Source organism: Papilio polytes, unplaced genomic scaffold, assembly GCF_000836215.1.
Source record: "Papilio polytes unplaced genomic scaffold, Ppol_1.0 DF823980.1, whole genome shotgun sequence".
NCBI classification, from domain to species: domain Eukaryota; kingdom Metazoa; phylum Arthropoda; class Insecta; order Lepidoptera; family Papilionidae; genus Papilio; species Papilio polytes.
This window is the reverse complement of record NW_013525224.1, coordinates 3,068,175-3,081,790: the sequence shown is the minus strand read 5'-3', so window position 1 is coordinate 3,081,790 and position 13,616 is coordinate 3,068,175. Positions and strand designations below refer to the sequence as shown.

Sequence of the window (13,616 nt, the reverse complement as noted above, 5' to 3'; positions counted from 1 at the left end):
TTAAAGTTGAAGGATTTCTTAAAGCTTTTTTGTCACTGACCTCGTTTTATCTGCTTTTTGAAATCAATTAAAAATAGTAGCTTTACTTTATAAAAAAACGAAGTGGAAGTAACACTAAATAAATATTAAAAATAGCTGTTGCTCACATCTTTTAAAATTTATAGCATATGTTACTCACAGATGAATTACCTTACTAACGGTGAGAGAATTTTTAAAATCGGCCCAGTAGATTTAACATGAATCGAATTCATACAAAAATACAAATCTGTCCTCTTTATAATATTAGTATATATACATACCTAGTATACAATAGCATTTAAAATCAACAGTATTTTCTATTATAGCTCGACAAATTATTAATGAACAAATACGAGGCAGCAGCGCGTTAACTTCATAACTGATTAAAATTGAACTAACTTAATCCCCTCGAGCACTACACTTTAATACTATTATCTTATTTTAGTGGATCTCTTGTATTTATTTTAAGATTTATTAGTATTTTAAAATTACTAGAAAAATATTTAATTGTGTGCAAGTTTTATTGTGATACTGATAAAGATTGTGTTCGCATAGACTAGGTTATCTAACATGTCTTTTGAAGCCTAAACGGCTAAAGGTGTTTCGATGTAATTTGGTATAGATGTAGAGGATAGTTTGAAAGAACACATAGGCTCACTTTTCTTTTTATTTACTCCACGGTGACGATGTCGCGGGCGAAAGCTAGTTGTATCATAGGTAAATGTAGCACAAAATTAGAATAAATTAATCGTTCAATAAATCTTAATCGTGTAGAATAACCGCCGCTGAGTTCCAGTTACATGACTTCAGCCCGCGCCGTATTTATAATGGCGATTAATTCCAACAAGAGATTAAAGTAAGATAAACCGGATCATTTATTTTTGTCCAAATTTAAATGATACCAGGATAATACCTTGACAACGTTGTATAATATAAAAAAAAAACAGACTGAGACGCGCGATTTTATTAGTATAGTAAAATTATCAAAACAATGAGGCTATAAGTACACATGAAAAGTATTCATATTGTTAAGTAATATTGTGTTAATCAAAGTAATGCTACGATTCTACGTAGCACCGTAGCATTCGTAGCACTTGGAAACTATATAGAATTAGAACCTTAATAGTAGCTTGTTTTTGACTGTGGAAATTCTGCAAGATATTCGTGTATCAAAAACACTTCGTTTTAAAATTCCCTGTACAAAAAGCTTCGAAGGGTGTCACCTGAGTGTACAAGGCCGCGACCCGCAAACATTACACGAACAAAGTAGCCACTACACTCGCGCCCTGCTTTCTTTTCATAGCATTCATAAAGAAATGACTAGCGCTTGCTTTGTAAACGACCTTTTCCAAAGTTAAATGCCAATAAAGAATTACAGAATGTTTTTTACAATTTCACAGTCTGTTTATGCGACTTAAGTAAACTTTCTCAAAGATTTTTGAGGTAACAGAGCAAATGATATGCTTTGAATTTTTTACTAGAAATAATTCTAATAATGAGTATCAAGATTCTAGCTTACGCTACATAACGTAAATTAGATTAATTAATTAATACTTTTTATTATAATTACTTCTATGCTGCATAGCTTGATTTTAAATTAAACTGCAAAGAATAGTTTTTTTTTTATAAAACAATCGTTCAAAAGCTATAAAATCAGACTAAAAACAAAAGTAGGCTTTATAAAAAGAATAAAGCATTAAAAAACTTCATTCATACAGAAAACAATTAGCTATGAAGTCTTTGGAAACGTGTGAGTAGCGGGAAGCAATGCCTGTCGCAATTCACAATAGACCGGCCCCGGCTCGCCACTCCACGCTGTTTTGTTCAAACTCCATTCTTTTGACAAATATCATAACGCCTTTGTTTACTATGGTGTACCTTTTAAATGTTTAATAAAATATTATAGTATTGAGAATCAATTATGGTCATTATGAAATATATTACTACTTAGAGCGGGCGCACACCTAAAATTAAACCATCGCACAAGTGTTGTGTGATTGTCGATTGTTTCGCAGGCAACTCAACTGCTTAGTTGCATAAATAAAAATCAAGTAGTGTTCGGACTTTCATATAAGTTTAAAGAAATTAATGCGAGACTAAACAGTTGTGCGATAGTTTAGTTAATTACAAATTGTGATAAACAAGAAACAACTTATTATTGTATAAATACATCATAAAAATTGAACACACGATTAAATATCATCATCCACTTGCCCTTATCCCTTACGGAGGGTCGGCACAGTACGTGCTGCTCTTCCATACATCTCTACCAGCCGTCATATCTGAATCCACTCCTTTCTTAAGCATATCCTCTTTCTCACAACCCATCCATACTATCTTGAGTCTTCCTCTTCCTTTGTAGCCATCCACATTCAATCTTAACACTTTCTGGTTTATGTCCCCATCATTTCGACGCATAACATGTCCATACCACGCTAACCTTTTACTTCTCAATTTCTCCACCACTGGCGCTACTACATCCATCTTAACATACGCATCTCAGCCACATGCAATCTCCTTTCATCCGCAACTTTGGTGGCCCAACATTCAGATCCATACAATACGACAGGTCTTATGATGGACTTTAAAGTAATCAAAGCCATATGTCATTATAAGTAGAGCTATGAAATTAAATGTATAGGAGATTTTATATTATATTATATTAATTTAAATATAAAACGTAGTAGCTATAAGTTTAAACTTTTTAAATAAAGGTAAACTAGAAAGTCACCGTTCCATTCTCAATGAGTGACGCAATCTTATCTTAAATGCAAAGTCGGTCCAGAGACATGGACAGGGGACAACAAACTGTAACACAAACCTGTAAACTGTTTTCTATAAATAGAAGCCTCCTGCCGTTAATTCTATAAGTTATAGTTGAATCAAATAGTAAAAGAAACATTAATATTCATTAAACATAGACTAACAAATCAATTGTTAAATTTATTTAGTTATGGTATTTATATTTTTTATCTTACTAATAATGCGAAAGTTTAGATAGATGGATGTTTGTTAGAGTTTTTATCCTAAACGGCAGATTGGATCTGGATGAAATTTGGCACAGATGTAGAGCATAGTCTGGAAGAACACATAAGCTGCTTACATTCGTTTTTTTTTAAACAATAGTCTTCTAGGAATCAAATTGATTACACTAAATGTCATAATTGACCAAGTTATAGAATTATAACTGTCTATGATTATTCAGCTGTCTACATAATATCTTTTACCAGGAAATGAAATCTTATAATCAAGCCATTTTCATTAAAATATCTTATAATTTCACATAGAAAATTCTCTTCAAAGTTCAAACAATATTTTATCGTTAAATACATTTTCACTAAGTCGTCTAAATTAAATATGATTAAGAGTTAGAAATGACGCAATTAGATTTTCGGTTCCATCTTCCAAGTAATTGAAATTTCCACGAAGTCTATTCGAAAGTCAATTCAACTATATAAGAGCTAATAATTGCTGTTTGTTCATTAACCGCTTTAATTATTGATAACAAAAAAAAAACTAAAAAAGTCTTCTTGTTTGTAACAAACCACTGTTTACAAACTGTTATGCTTATTATTAAAATGTAATAAAACGAGTTGGTAAATTTACAAACACAGCTTCACTTGCTAATGAACGGTAATGAATTTAAAAGAAAAGAATAAAATCCGTAGAAGAAATAAATCTGCTATCTACGTCTAATTTTTTCAAACTAAATCAACTAAAACGACCGATTTTAAAAACTCAATTGAAGTTTGTTAAAATCGTTTCCCGAACAAAGCATAGCGTAGTATTTACGTATATTTATTTCGCGACAACTACATAATGTACAGATAAATATGCCTTCATATAAAATAGGGCATTTCCATTTACCGTGAAATGTACAAACTGTCCAAATCCTTTTTGTTGACCCTATAATCCTAATACAATGATAATAATCGTACGATACATTTCTCGGAAAGGTTTTATATCGCCTATTGTGTGATAAAATTGCTCGTTATCGTATCATTGGTATTGACTAATCTCTTTATATATATTAAGTTAAATTATACGCATTTAATCGTAAATATAATATAAAAAAGTCATTGAATGATATAAAATGGCGCAAATATGGCGATATTATATTGTTTTTTTGAATTCTGTATTAATATTAATCGAATTAAGGGAAGTCGTTGGCTTTTTTAATACATGGAATTAACGTAGTAAAGGATTTAACGATATATAATAAAACAAAATACAGACATAAAAATTAAAACGACTGATGTGCAATGTATTTGTAAAATTATATGCGCACTGTAATATTTTTTTTATAAGTAAATAATTAATTTGTTATCAAATAACAGCATAAGTTAGTGTGGTTATTGAAATTAAATAAATATAAATAAGAGTAAATTCTACAAACTGTTTATGAATTTCCAAATGCGGTTATTCTGTTTTTGTTTTCAAATTTAGTAATACAATTTTATATTGTATTTTTTATTCTTAAACTCTAGTTAAATTAATGGCTGACATTCGTGTAAGTTGGGTACTTATGGTCTCTCGTTTTCTTTAACTTGACATCTTGCGCGTTTATATTTATAACCAAGATTAATTAAAACAGATTATCAGAAAGCAAAACAGGGCGGAAGATTTATGAGGTAGAGATAATGTAAGTGGCTGAAGAAAACTCTTTAATCAAGAATATTTCAGATCTTTTCATTTTATCACTGATTACTCGAATACAGAACCCTTGAAAGAGCAATTAAAGACATTTTAGATTTACTTTGATAAATTTTACGAGCGTCACTTGAAAGATGTTTGAATCAGAATCGAGACCAACAAGAGTAAGCTATAAAATTAAAAGACATTTTGACTAAAGAGTTCATTGTAACCACAGAAACGTGTATTTAAAAACTTATTTTTAACTAGATTTTACCCGCAACTTCCTCCGTAAAAGAAACGTATTAAGTAGCTTATGTGCCAGAATTACTACATCTGTGATTTATATATGTTAAACAGTTTTGAAGATTCGTACAAACGTCCATCCATCCATCCAAGCTCTTGCATTAATTATTTTTGTACGATGTGTGTTTTAAATGCAATAAATTGGGTATATGAAATAGTTAAAATCCAGATAGTAAATGCCTTTTGTGACTCCTGTCTTGTTCTAGATCTCGTGAGGCTTACATTTGGCGAGGATTTACATCGTTTATGTTTCGTAACCCTCTAACGCGGAGTCTGAAATCAGTTTAATGTCTTGAATAAGTAAGCAGACACGGGCGTAATGTTGCGACGGATTACTTAATATAACTAGGAATTAAATAGAAAATTAAGTTTTAATTACTATAGCATTATAAAAGCATTTAAAAACAGAGTTGCAAGCTATAACGATGGTCTATAAAGTAAACTTTAGTCTACATTAATAACCTCAAATTATAGATTTACTTTAAATGGCCGGCTTATCTCATACTTTATGCAGAATTGGTTAAACTTCTGAACGATAATTGCCGGATGGAAAGGTATAGATTGAAACCTACGCGGTGTCAGACCTGTATTTAATGTCTTTAATAGTTATTTGAAAGTTACTTAAATAGATATCGAAATGGTAGTGAACAAGTATAAATATTATTAACTAGCTGTTACTTGCCACTTCGCCCGCAATAAATTAAAATATAAAATATAGCCTATGTTACTAATAACATAGCTTTCTAATGGTGATTATGATTTCAAAAAAGAATTGTTGAAATCGGCGTAGTATTTTTTTAGTTATTTCAATACATACAAAATACAGAATATTAAACATATGTTATAATACTTTTTATATATGTGGTAATGTATGTGGTAGCTTATCATGTATAATGAGAGATTCGCAGTTTGACAGGCCTGCAATTATTAATGTATGAATTTGCGGCGTGCAGCGACCGCCCTGGGAACTTCGTAAATGATTGAAGCGCACGAACTTAATCCTAGCTGCATTACATTGTGTATTGTTATACAATTTGTATATGCACAATTTGTACTATAAATTTGCTTATCTATTCTTGCTAAATAAATAAAATTCAAAGTTCATATCCTTTGTTAACCTAACGCTAAAACTATAATAGATTTTGACAATAGAGGTATAATGTTCCGCGGATGCTATAAAAGGTGTGTACTAAGAAAATGTAATAAAAATGTTCAATACTAGCTTTCGCCCGCGATTCCATCCGCGTGGAATTAAAAAATAAATAAAGTGTGTAGCCTATGTGTTCTTCCAGATTATCCTCTACATCTAAAACAAATTTCATTAAAATACGTTCAGCCGTTTAGGCTACAAACTCTAATAAACATCCATGCATCTAAACTTTCGCATTTATAATATTAGTATGACTATGACGTATGATTATTGTATTACCTATTGCGAAGTTATATCATAATATTGTTTCTTCAGACATGTTTAAACAGTATTTTTAAAACAGTGTTAGGTTTTATAGTAACAATCCTTAATCCTATAGAAGTAACTGTAACTCAGGAATTCAATTTTTATGACTCAACTAACGTCGATAAATATTTTTAACAAAATTAGTTTTACACCTAAAGTTACAAGTTTATAAACATGCGTTAGAAATGTTTATAAATAACTTTTAAGTGTGATACATTTCCTAAATGTATACTTTTGTTTTTGTCCTCCACATAACTCTATCATACGTCATCTCAGTCATCACACTCCCTTTTTGATCATGTCACCTTTTACACAATCCATCCATCTCTTTCTAGGTCTACCTCTACCATTGTACCCTTCCACACTCATAACTAACGTTCCCCTTGTACAAATACCTTAAATTAAGTTAATTTCAGTAATATCCTTTTAAAGCAATCAAGTAACTAATATGTAAAATGGCAATTACCCATAAACTTTAGAATCAAAGTTAAATCTGAATTGATTTTAAAACCTGTCTAATCCAGATTTCATATTAATAGAAATTTTAAGCTCTTGCGTAGTTTGGTTCAATTAATTACTAGGAACTGATATTGTAGCAATAACAAATTAATTAGTAACCAATTACCTTTGACATTAATGAGGTAATTGAAGCAATTTTGTCAGATTAGGTTAATTTCACAGGACTATAGAGTTATGGAATATAACTAGAATAAGAAGTTAATAGAAGAAGAAGAAGAAGAAGAAGAATAGAGTTATACATTTGATTAAATCAAACCTACATTATTTTTAAGACTATTTTGATTCTAAGCAATAAGTACTTCTAGAACATAAGAATAAACAAAATATAGTTTTAGTACATCTTGAGAGCGTCGGTGGCTCAGGGGTTTGTGCACTTGACTTGTAATCTATAGATCCTGGATTCGAATCCCGCCGTGCAGGGATGTGATTTTTGACTTTACAAATTTCATATCTACATAATTTACCCGACGTTCTACCGGTGAAGAAAACATCGTGATGCCTGCACAAATCTGCGAAGAAATACAAAGTTATGTGTGAAGTTAAGCAACCCGCACTGTTCCAGCGTAGTTGACTATTGCCTAGTCACCCCTTACAGAGGGTAGGCTCCGAGCCCCTCAGTGGGGACATATCGTGAGCTGGTGGTGGTGATGATGATGATGATAATTTTTATAATCCATTTTATCGACAACATATATAAAAATCAGATTTAAAAATTGTGTTACTGGTTAATTAATCATTAAAACATTTTGGCCTTTCAACACTTAAAATGCAAACAAGTATTGTCACTTTATACTATTTTCTAATAGAGCCACTAGTCTCGGTAACTGTTTTAACCACGGCACAGAGGTGTTAACTCTGTGTTAGAGGCTATTTTACGGTGTAAACTTGTTTAACGTCCGACCGCCGCGCTGTAACTTCGTTGTTGTGTCCATTTGCCATCAACTTTAGTTGTGCGAATAAAAATAAATCATTTTTACTACGATTTTACACCACTACAATATAACACGTCGCATAAAAGAAAAATATTTAACGTAAGTCCTTTTCGGCGATTTTATTACAAAAGGTGAAAAATAAAATACACTCTTCAGTTTAATAATCTTAAACCTTTGAGGAATTAAATTGTAATATTCCATGGTTATAGTTGTTAAAATCTGCAGGTTACTAGAGTTGGGCATGTAATATTTATAGCGGGAGGAGAGGAGGGCTGCAGTGAGGGTACGAGTTATACAATATTGGAACACTAAAGCCGAAGAGAATTTCTAAGATGTCTCTGGAATTCATTAGCATACAAATTGAAACGCTGAACAGTGGCGATTGAAATGCCGTTCGGATGAAATTTGTTATAAAATCTTACGATCGGAGAATTTCTTTTTAAAAAATAAATGGGTTGTCATTCTTTACTTTTCCTCGATTTTTTTGTTCATTGTTAGCTACTATTTGGTTCATGCTACACTTACCTCTTTGCTTATTTCCTCACCGCTACTTGCTTTAACATCTAACTGGTTAGTTGTAACTATTGCCTTTTCATCAGCAGTGATATGTTCTATTGGTTGTTTTCTTGTATGATTTATAACATCTGGCTCAATAACATTAACAACACAATTGTCTTTTTTTGATACGTAGTATTCCACTGTTTTGTCGTCTGGTGACTTATCGTCAGATGTTTTAATTTTAAAACAAGATATTGTCTTTTTGTCTTTCTTTGTCTCATCTTTACTTTTAGTCTCATCTTTTTCCGAATCGTTTCGTGTGTTTTCATCCTTTTTAATATCTTTTGCCTTCAATCGTTTCTTTTTACCATTCCATTTAGTAACTCCCGACTTTGATCTGTGACTATCATCACTGCTACTAACGCTATCTAAACAAACCGGATTTACTAATATTTTCGTTGATTTAGTTTTGCGTTCAATCTTTCTTAGATTAAGTAGGTTCCCCGATGAATCCATGAATGATGGTACTGTGGTTAAGGCGACAGAATTATCTTTTGTATTGGTACAGAAACTATGTTTCGACTTGGGTAATAGTTGAATGGTCTTCATGACATCGGTCGTATGATGACGTAATTTACCATTGGTGCCGAGTGGGCCCATACTGACAGGAGGTCCTCCGTTAAACAATAAAGCCGTTTCCATTGGTTGACACACACAAGCTAACATTTTCAAATGGTCATTTGGACATACTTAAGGCTATTATCACTTTCATTTTTGGTGTTAATTGTACACGGACTAAATATTACATGGCTGGAAATCTAAAGGAATTTATATTATAAAAGATTATCTTAATAGTAATAATTGTCGTACGTCGATAAATCCTTCCGAGTTGCGTTCTCCTCTCCAGAATTTAAGACGCATTGTTTCACGTTGAACGGATATAAGCATCACATTCATTTCCTAATATGCAAAACGGTACGTGATCTGAACCCTCTTAGGGAAACTATGGTAACATTTAAGTTAGGAGTGATAGTAGCATATAATGTGTAACAGTCACTATTATAATACTAAGTACTCCTTGATGAAAGGGTTTTTTGTCGTAATATTTGGTTTTCAAAACTACATAGAATACTTTATGAAAATACTAAATTGTAAAATTTTAGCGACTATGAGTCGAATCCTACTGGTCTATTTCGTTACATCTGCAGATGTATTTATAAATACATTGTACCAACAGTAACATATTGCACGATATGAGAAGATAATCTTCACCTAATAACGTTTAGTTCCCTTGTAACACATTTTTTCAACGGATTACTTTCCAATTAATACAAAGAGATATATTATTTATCTTCTGTCACATTTTCTTTATTAATACATCTGTCTAGAAAAACTTTCGCTTGTATATTGCAATAACGATAATTATTCTCTAAAAGAGATATCTATTGTCAACACTTCTATTGTTTTATAGTTTTTACGATCGAACCTTTTCGTAAGCCCTCTTGATTTATCCCTTACTTGAGGATGTAAATTTCGTACTAAATCATCCACTACGATATCTAAACGCTTTGAAGTAAAAATTATTAAGAGCGTGTTTATAGAGTAATCTTAGAAGATTAATACTGCATAGCGATTTGTTACTGTAGATTTAGTATGACATATCCACTCTAAGGGACTGCTTAGGTAAGCATTATGACTGTACGGTAGTTAAATTTACTGTGATTGAAACCAATTTTTGGTTGTATCAAGGAAAGTATTTACTACTTTTTTATGCTTCTATCAGTCATGGAATGTTTTTTCAATTCGAATAAATCCGTTACCGATACTGCATCCCTAATGAACGAGATAACGACTATCAACGGAGCAGCGCATATGTGAATGACGGGGAAATGTCTTTGTGAAATATGGAGTGTGGATGCACGAGTGGCTGTCTATCGAAGCCTGCCCAATTAGAGCGAGATTTAATTATCAAGCCCGCATTGAGGAGTCACTCCGCGTTCAACCCTACCCACCTTGTAACCGCTCTTAAGAGCAACGCGTAAAGCCGTTTCAATTAGATTTTCATTAAGTTGTTGGATATATTACACATTTCTGACCCAGTTTTCATCGTTTTCACCAAATCTTATGTTTTTGTCAACTTAAATAAATTTAGTTTATTTAAAAAATGTATATGTACAAGAATTTTGGAGGAGTGAATATATTTCCGTTGACGTTTTATAACTCCGAATTAATTTTGTTAGCGCAGTTCGATTCTTCTCTTAATGGTGTTATGAATAACTTAGGGTTGTCACTTTACAGTTTTTACTCATATAATATAACGGAAAAATTATAAAATCGATTCATTTTGTCAAAATAGAATAATGATAAATAATAAATATATTCCTTTATTTAACAATAAACTGGTTACAGAAAATTGCTCGAAAACCTATTGGTACTTACTGAAATATGAAATGTAAAGTATAGTAAATGTAAAAAAATATTTTAATTTTTTCTTAAACATTTAAAAACAAATACATTATATTTTTGAAAAAAATTGTATTCATGTACAGTATACATAAAAGTAAAGAGATAAAAATATACAGAAAGCCTTAATTTTTTTCTTGAAAAGTACCTAATTCTGATGAATGACTAATCAAGATATATTCGCAGCATCCCTAAGAGATCTCTTGAGACCACAACAAACTTCTGAACCGCTTTCAGCAGTCACAAGCACGACTTCTTTGCCCTTTATATCACACTAATACAAATCTCAAAACGAATTCTACAAAACTTTGTCGTACAAAATTTAGAAGAAAATAATAAACTTTTCATCTCGTACTCACAACTAAAGAAATTTAATTGAAAAAGTTGTAAAAGGTATTACAGATATTTTGCAATCAAATTTTGAATACCTTAATTAGTCAAAAGAGATCTATTCAACTACAAAAATATATCATTTTTTTTATTTTTAAAACACATCTTTATGTAGCTCCAGAAAGTTTTAGAAGTAAATATAGTAAGCTGCATGAAAACTAGTCAAATAAATACAGAAAAGTACCATTCGTATACTAATAAAATACAAAAAAGAACTCCTTAATATTTTTCCGAGCGAAGGTAGAATATAGTCGTAAAGGTAGAGACCGACAATAGAAGCCGTCGGATAATCAAATCAACACCTTCGTCACGCCGCAAATCGAATATGAATAGAGGTATTCGGTTTGGCGATACTCCTTTCGACGCTCGACAACGCAAATATACGACTCCGGGAGAACTCATCCGAGTATTACTTTAAATTCAATAGAGTAGCATTAATTTTTCGTATGAAAATATGAAGAAGAATTATAAATACCGAATTTAAGAAACAAATAAGAAGAATTTAACATCCTTCTTCGTCGGTTAAGGGTAGGCAACGCGTCTGCAATTGAGGATGTATACGGGCAGCGGTCGCAACTCATTAAATTGTAAGTTTTAGAATTCAAGGAAAAACATACATCATATCGGATTGATATTGAAGTGGAAAATCTCAAATTTCTTTATCGAGCTATATCAAAATGATTAACCATCAACTACGGCCATCGACATCTTACACCATATTTTAATAATAAACTTTTTACTTCAAGGTAGAGAATAGTATCTTTTTATAAAATAAGATAAGAAAGTGTCTCAATAAATAAGACTATGAATACACCCAAGAAGAGCGAGAAGACAGCTAACGCGAAGAGACGATCTCGAAGAAAATATAAAGGAAATTTTAAAGGTTTTGCGCAAGAAACATTTTATAAAGATAGTACACATAAGTTTTTTTTTAATAATAACCCGTTACTGGCCATTTGATAACATAACCACACTCATATTCATTTAATTTCTAACCAAACACTAATGGATACATAATGCATATATCATATATGCATATATATATGTTGGTTTATAATTCAGCGACTTGTCTTCTCCCCATTATACAAAATTTCATTTTAGTCAAAGAGTAACCGAACCTACAAGCAAGAACTTGGATGTCTGAAAATTAACCTATTAGACTCTCAGCGCCCCATAAACTTTAGGCAGATAACTTTTCGAGTGAATTAACGTAGGTAACACAAGGTAATGCTGCAACATTGAGCTCCAACCGTTATACATAATGTCGGTATGTTACAGTACAAAAAATTACATTAACAGTGAATACCGAGAACCAGAAAATCGATACGGACGAACGTTTCCGATAGAATTGCAATATAGCACGTCACAGCTGACTATAGTCCGACGAACTTATCTGGCCAATGAGGTACGTTCTTAGTTTTATTACATAATGTATAAACCAGCTTAGGGATAAAAATTACCGTAAAGAAAATGATTAAGAAGCTGCAATCTAACAAGGATCTTGTAGCAATTTTTCCACATTGACAGGGCAGTATATGTTTCTATAAGACCAAAAAAGTTGATCACACTATTTGAATCGAATAAGACAATGACAGTGAAATCTGATAGAGGGAAACAATTTAATTTCCATGATTTACGGAAAACGAACCTGTCGTTATCCTTAATAGAATTTCCTGATTTATTTTACATGCAAATTAAAATTGAAAATATAAATCTCTTGGTTTACAATATTTATGGGATGAACCCGGACGTATTGTGACGTAATGTTATTTACTTTTACATTTTAAACAAAACAAAATCAATACTAAAATTATAAAGAGTGAAGATTTATACTTTGGTACGGATTTTAATTAAAAAAACTACTGGGCCTATTTCAAAATTCTATTATCATTAAAAAGCTACGTTATCAATGAATAATGTTTTTTACTATTTTTTTAATACCACATGAATGAAGACGAGGTAACAGCTAGTGAAGAAAAAATATTACAGCAAGACAGACGTTCATGTTCAAAGAATTTATATTAATAGTATAGAGAAAAAGTTACCCAAAAGAGATTTCACAAAAATGATAAACAAATGTGATCACGAGTGGAAATCGAAGCCAATAATGCGGCTAGAAGACGTTCCAACCGCTAGGCTACTGGGCCGTGCTACGATAATCAACCCCGTATCATTTTACCCGTCTCCAATTTTAATAAGAAAACTAGAAGCTACCACTACTCAACTATTTAATATAATATTCAAAACTGTGACTTACACCTCTGACATAAGGTGCATTGTATGTTTACTTTTATTCGACTGTACTGGGCTCTCGTGTTACTTGCTCCGCGACAAGTGTCTCACACGGGCTACGAACCTGCAAACTTGACTAACTGGAATTTAAAATATTTGTAAGATCTGCT

The 13,616-nt window shown here is 31.7% G+C and overlaps 1 protein-coding gene across 5 annotated transcripts in view; it reads right to left on the bottom strand.

The window, feature by feature from the left end:
* The window catches only part of LOC106101568 (apoptosis-stimulating of p53 protein 1), a 174,441-nt gene that overhangs the window by 42,583 nt on the left and 118,242 nt on the right, over positions 1 to 13,616 (bottom strand). For 2 of the 5 annotated variants that reach the window (XM_013280833.1, XM_013280831.1), the window contains one exon: positions 8,389 to 9,179. The exons of the other annotated variants lie outside the window; for them this stretch is intronic. In XM_013280833.1, the coding sequence (XP_013136287.1) occupies positions 8,389 to 9,087 (699 nt within the window). In that variant the 5' untranslated portion in view covers positions 9,088 to 9,179. Of the gene's footprint in view, positions 1 to 8,388; positions 9,180 to 13,616 lie in introns of those variants that run through there. 5 annotated transcript variants of the gene reach the window in all.